This window comes from Phocoena phocoena, chromosome 2 (assembly GCF_963924675.1).
Source record: "Phocoena phocoena chromosome 2, mPhoPho1.1, whole genome shotgun sequence".
Classification (NCBI taxonomy): domain Eukaryota; kingdom Metazoa; phylum Chordata; class Mammalia; order Artiodactyla; family Phocoenidae; genus Phocoena; species Phocoena phocoena.
In genome coordinates this window covers 154094867-154100866 of record NC_089220.1, presented here as the reverse complement: position 1 = coordinate 154100866, position 6000 = coordinate 154094867, and the positions used below count along the sequence as shown (strand labels likewise).

General features: G+C 48.5%; 1 protein-coding gene across 1 annotated transcript in view; it reads right to left on the bottom strand.

Moving 5' to 3' along the window:
- The window catches only part of TAF3 (TATA-box binding protein associated factor 3), a 158418-nt gene extending 157062 nt beyond the window's left edge, over positions 1-1356 (bottom strand). The window contains exon 1 of the mRNA XM_065872440.1: positions 1002-1356. Coding sequence (XP_065728512.1) covers positions 1002-1167 — 166 coding nt within the window. The 5' untranslated portion in view covers positions 1168-1356. The remainder of the gene's footprint in view (positions 1-1001) is intronic.
- Positions 1357-6000: the final 4644 nt, after the last annotated feature.

The window sequence follows — 6000 nt, the reverse complement described above, 5'->3', positions numbered from 1 at the left end:
CTATGGCGCTGGAATGGAATTTGGGGCCTAAGAAGTAAAGTGTATTCATGGGTCTCAACTTTTCAGTGGAGCAACCTCTTTAACAAAAAATATCCTATAAAACACTTCACCCAGTTTTCCAACTGAACACCTGAAAAATAATGCCCCGAAACTTAAATGAGGGGTAGATCCCCCTCCACACACACAGACTTCCCATCAATGAGATGTGTTGCTTCTACTAAATATTCCAACTTAGTAAATGCCACCAGCTATACACACTACCAGACATTTGCTTAAAAACCATGTACTGTAGCCCAGATTACCTGGGGAGCCTTGTAAATTGCCGATGAAGCCTCTACCACACTTTGATAACCACTGACACAAAAATATAGAAGAGGAGGAAATCAATGGGTGGCTGAGACGTAAGCCACAGGTAATCTAAGTGAAACCGACCAAGTCGGCCTTCGGAAGGAGTAAGGAGAGATGCTGTCTATGAAACGAACACATACAGAAAGAAGAGGCAGTGTCCCTAACGGACCAGAGCTGTCAACGAGTATGTGTTGTCAGGAGCTGAAGAATGGCCAGGCTTGTAAGAAACGGCCGGTAGACGGAGCGCCTGTGACAACTAGTTGTAGTAGTTTGCGGGCAAGGGAGGAAAAGCACCAAAGTAACAGAGGCTGTAAGACATTCTGGAGGTGGTTCTACACGCAGCCAAAAGCAGACGATGATTAAGACCGATGATCAGATCACAGAGGAGGGCAGAGGCTGTGGAGCTGGGAGCGGGGACAGGGCTCGGGCTACGGGCGGGATAAGTTAGCGGCTGACGAAGAGGGACCAAAGGGATGACTCGAGTTTCCAGGGACAGCGGGAGCGGAGGGACGTCAGGGGCCGAGAAGGCACCCAATCGCGGGGTGGGGGAGAAGAACCAACACCTCCTGGACGCCGGCAGAGCGAAGGGGAACGCGGAGGTGTCACCCGTGACTGGCCAGAGGCAGCCCTCCCGCACCCAGCCCGGTACTCACACAGCTCAGAGTACCGGTGGCAGCCCCGTCCCAGCTGCTGCAGGTAACGCTGCAGCACGTCCGTGAGGAGGTGGCAGGCGCTCAGTTGTACCGAATCCCAGCCCAGCGCCTGGCAGATCTGCGCCACCGAGACCCTCAACAACGACCTGGAGTAACTCTCGCACATCCCGCTCCGTGGACTCCACCGCAGTCCTTGCTGCCACTTCTCTCCACCCCCGCCGCCTAACCTTAGAAGAGCCCCTGATTCATCCTCTAGGGCCCCCGCGGCGGGGAAATCGTCCCCCCGACCCCCGGCGACCACCTCAAAGCCACAGCAGCACAGAGCGCGCCAGCCTAAGAGCCGCCATTTTGGACTCGCTCCGCCTCCCGCTGGATGGTCGCCGGGGGGAGGCAGCACTAGCCGAGTGCGGAGCGCGCCGATGAGGAAGCTCCGCCCCGTTGGAGCAGAGCGATGGTCCCGGTATCGACTCTCGGGCCTGGAAGGATGCAGGAAACGGCAGCTCCGAGCGCCGGTGGAGGATGCGCCCGAGGAGGCAGGTGCTTGGGGCCTTCCCGGGGTGCTCGCTCGCAGATGAAGGAGGAGGGAACGTCAGTGGTTCAGGGGTCGAAGAGCGAGCCGGGATATGAACCTGAAATGCGGGTGTTAGAGAAGAGTGGGAACCTGAGAGGCTGTGAGTGCAGGGGTGGTATTTGGGGCGTGGCAACTTCAGGACTCTCACAGACTTGGATCTAATCCTCTGCTTGCCTCTGCTAAAAAAAAAAAAGAGCTGCTTACGATTGTATAGGTTAAATCAGGTCCAAGCTGTTAAGCATGCCATTCAAAACCCTTCACAATAGGGCGGGGTGCAGGGTGTGGCCAGCGTGGCACTGACCTCCGGGCAAAATTTACGGGGGCAGCAGAAAACGTAATCAAGATCAATAATATTTTAATACAACTTAAAAAAAAATCCGACCACTGCCCCCGAATTCCGGCCTCACTCCTTTCTAATCCCAGCCCTGGTTTCAATAAAACTTTATTTACAAAAACGGGTGGCATGCTTGTGAGCAAGAGTTTGCCGATGTACCCTTCACCAGCCTCTGGGATCTGTCAAAGGAAGAAAGGACTCAGTTGCCTGCGGAAAGTCCTTAACTCAGCGAAACAGTCTGTGTATGGAGAAGTGTTGCCTGCCCCAGGCTTCTCCTCGCTCCAGCCAAGGGTTGCCAGATCTTAACCAGATGCGGGACACCGAGATTTTGTGATCAATAGCTCGATCAATATTTTTAATTATTGGAAATACATTTTTTAAAATTAATTTATTTATTAATTGGCTGTGTCGGGTCTTCGTTTCTGTACGAGGGCTTTCTCTAGTTGCGGCGAGCGGGGGCCACTCTTCATCGCGGTGCGCGGGCCTCTCACTGTCATGGCCTCTCTTGTTGCAGAGCACAGGCTCCGGACGCGCAGGCTTAGTAGTTGTGGCTCACGGGCCCAGTTGCTCCGCGGCATGTGGGATCTTTCCAGACCAGGGCTCGAACCCGTGTCTTCTGCATTGGCAGGCAGATTCTCAACCACTGCACCACCAGGGAAGCCCCTGGAAATACATTTTTTAAGTTTTAATTTGCAAGCCAAACTCATCCCACGGTTAAGCCAGATTCAGCCTATGGGTAGCCAGGTTGCAGTGGCTCACCTACTCAGTCTGTTTATCCTTTTGTGCTTTTTTCTTCTAAAAGCTTCTGGAGTGTTCCTACTTTCCCCTCCTCTCTCTCCTGAGTTCCCCTCTTCTTGCACCTATCACAGTGCATTTAGTATTTGAGTTTACATGCCTCTCCAATAAACTGTGAGTTGCTGCATGGCTCTACGTTTTCCTTATAGGGACCATTCCAGAACTTTGAACATAATATTCAATTTTTTTGAAGTCCTAGAAACGCAGTAGAATGGAAAATATGATTCTTCCGACAATCTGTAGACAAGGAGCAAGATACTGGGTGGCAGGGTGCCTATAATATTTTCTCTACTGACACTTCTGTCCCCAAGATTATCAGGGACCTTCTAGATGCTAAATCTGGGGGACACTTTTCAGTCCTAGACCTGCTTGACCATTTTGTAGCCATTTGATAATGTTGAACACTACCTTAATTTTGAAACTCTTGTACCTTGGATCTCACAACACCCTGCTCTCTTCTGTTCCAATACTTCTGGAGGCTCCTTTTACATCTCTTATATTGCCTCTGTGTGTGTTTTTACCCCTTAGTCTTTTATTTTGGAAAATTTCAAACCTACAGAAAAGTTGAAGCAAGTATAAACACAGGTACACACTTCACCTAGATTCACCAATTGTTAATATTGACTATTTTGCCACATTTACTATGTATACATACATACACACACACACACACATACACACACACACACAAACCTTTTATTTTTTTTTCATAACAGTTTGAAAATAAGTTGCAAACTTCGTGACATTTAACCCGGAAACAATTCAGCATGTATATCCCCAGACAAGGACATTCCCCTACATAACCATGTGTCGCAGATTCAGTTCTTCAGTTCTGAGGTGGAGATCAACCTGCAGGTTTACTGAGTGCTGCTGGGATCCACACCTGTGCAAGGGAAGGGGGTTGCACTGCATTTTCAAGGAGGGCCTCAGGCAATCCCATAGGGAGCTCTAACTGGGGGATGGCCTATCACCTCTGCCCTGAGTTGGGACAAGGGGGCTGGACCTTTATATTCCCTTGTTGGTAAGTCATTGCCTGAGGGCTTCCCTGGAAACGGTGTGTGATCTCGGACAAAGGAGCTGAGTGCAGCTGGGGCAATTCCACAGAACACTGAAGCCTTTAATTCTGAGCAGTGCGTTATGGTAGTCCCTACTGTCTTAGTTCCTTCTGGCTGCCATAACTCAGACTGGGTAACTTATCAACAGACATTTATTTCTCACAGTTCTGGAGGCTGGAAGTCTGAGATCAGGGTGCAGCACGGTCATGTGAGGGCCCTCTCCTGGGGCACAGATTTCTCAAGTTGTATCCTCACAAGGTGGGAGGGGCTAGGGAGCTCTGTGGGATCTCTTTTATTTAAAGCATTAATCCCATTTAATAAGGGCTTCACCCTCATTACCTGATTGCCTCCCAATCAGGTAATAACACTGTCACATTGGGCATCAGTTATTATTTATAAAATATTGGCTATATTCTCTGTGCTGTATATTACATCCTTGTATCTTATTTTATACCTAGTAGTTTGTACCTCTGAATCCCTTTTCCCTATCTTGCCCCTGCCCCAACCCCTGCATTCTTTAGGTCTTTAAGGGTGCCCTGATTTCTGCCTCCCTCTACCCCCTGCGCCTTCCCCAAGCTGGAGGGCCAATCTCAAAAGTTTGTGCTCAGCCTTCCCACTGCCATAGTTCTTACCCCAGAGGCCAAGGAACCAGCATGGGGATTGTACCAACTTCCCCATATGTGTGTTCTACGTACACATTCAGGAATCAGGGGATTGTACCAACTTCCCCATATGTGTGTTCTACTTACACATTCAGGAATCAGGGAATTGACCCTGAGTGGGCCCATCAACCCGGGGAACCCAGTGTGAGCCGGACCTGGGCCAAGGCTCCATTTATTAGTTGGCCTCCTGTGACCCCACTCTAACTGGGGGCCCACAATGACTCATTTTCTGGTTTCAGCCTCAGTGCAGAGAATGCGTCTTCTAGGTGAGGACTGTAGGCCCCAGTGCAGCAATGGCATCACTTTTTATTCAGCTGGTGTTGGCCTGGGCTCAGAACTGCAGTTTTCAAACTTAGAGTTTCCAGTGATAACAATAATAATAATAATGTTTCTGAAAGTTGCAAATATCCCATGTTAAATAGTAAGAGGAACAAATATTCATTAAAGGACAAATTATTAGAAAAAAGAAGTTATAACAATGGAAACTCAATCTTGGAATATTAAAATTAACATTTCTAGCACTTCAGATACTCTCTAGACAGGTCTCAGAAAGAAGTTATGTAGTAAACCTTACTAATGCAAACATTTGTCATTGTTATTGCACTGATCTGACGCTTAGCAAAGAAGGAGGGGGTGTGACCTGGGGGACTTTCAAGCTTGCTTTATAAGACTCCTTTCTGTGGGTCTAAACTGCATAGCATGGGGTGCTCACAGTCTTGCCTCAGATCACCTTTCCAGATTTATGTCACCCCAGTAGTTTAATTTCTGTTGGTTACTGCTCCTTCTGTTGGTGAGTTAGTTTAAACCTCACCTCCTTCAAGCTAGGATGCCTTTTCAGTCTGGTCATCTAACCCCAAACTGGGCTCATCTTCACCCAAACTTGGCTATGTGCTCACCAATTATAACCTTCCACACATCTCATTCAGATGTCCCCAGCTTTACTCATACTCATTTATGTGTGTATATGTTTGTGATTTTTTACCTATATAGATTAAAAAAAAAGAATCTACCGGGCTTCCATGGTGGTGCAGTGGTTGGGAGTCCGCCTGCCGATGCACAGGTTCGTGCCCTGGTCCGGGAAGATCCCACGTGCCGCAGAGCGGCTGGGCCCGTGAGCCATGGCCGCTGAGCCTGCGCTCCGCAACGGGAGAGGCCACAACAGTGAGCGGCCCGCATACCGCAAAAAAAAAAAAATTCTACCACCACATTCAGGATCCTGAGCAGTTTGATCTGTGCCCACTGCCCTTTTATAACCATACCAGCTTTCCTATTACTCCCCTACCCCAGTCTGTGATCCCAGGCAACCACTCATCTGTTCTCCATTTCTAAAATTTTGTCACATTAAAAAACATTATATACATGGAATCATATAGTATATAATCTTTCAGAATTTTTTTTCAGCATAATTTCCTGGAAATTCATGTTACTGTGGCTATTAATAGTTCAAACTCATTTTAAAAATTTATTTATCTTTGGCTGTGTTGGGTCTTCGTTGCTGCGTGCAGGCCTTCTCTAGTCGTGGCAAGCGCAGGCTACTCTTTGTCGTGGTGCGTGGGCTTCTCATTGCAGTGGCTTCTGTTGT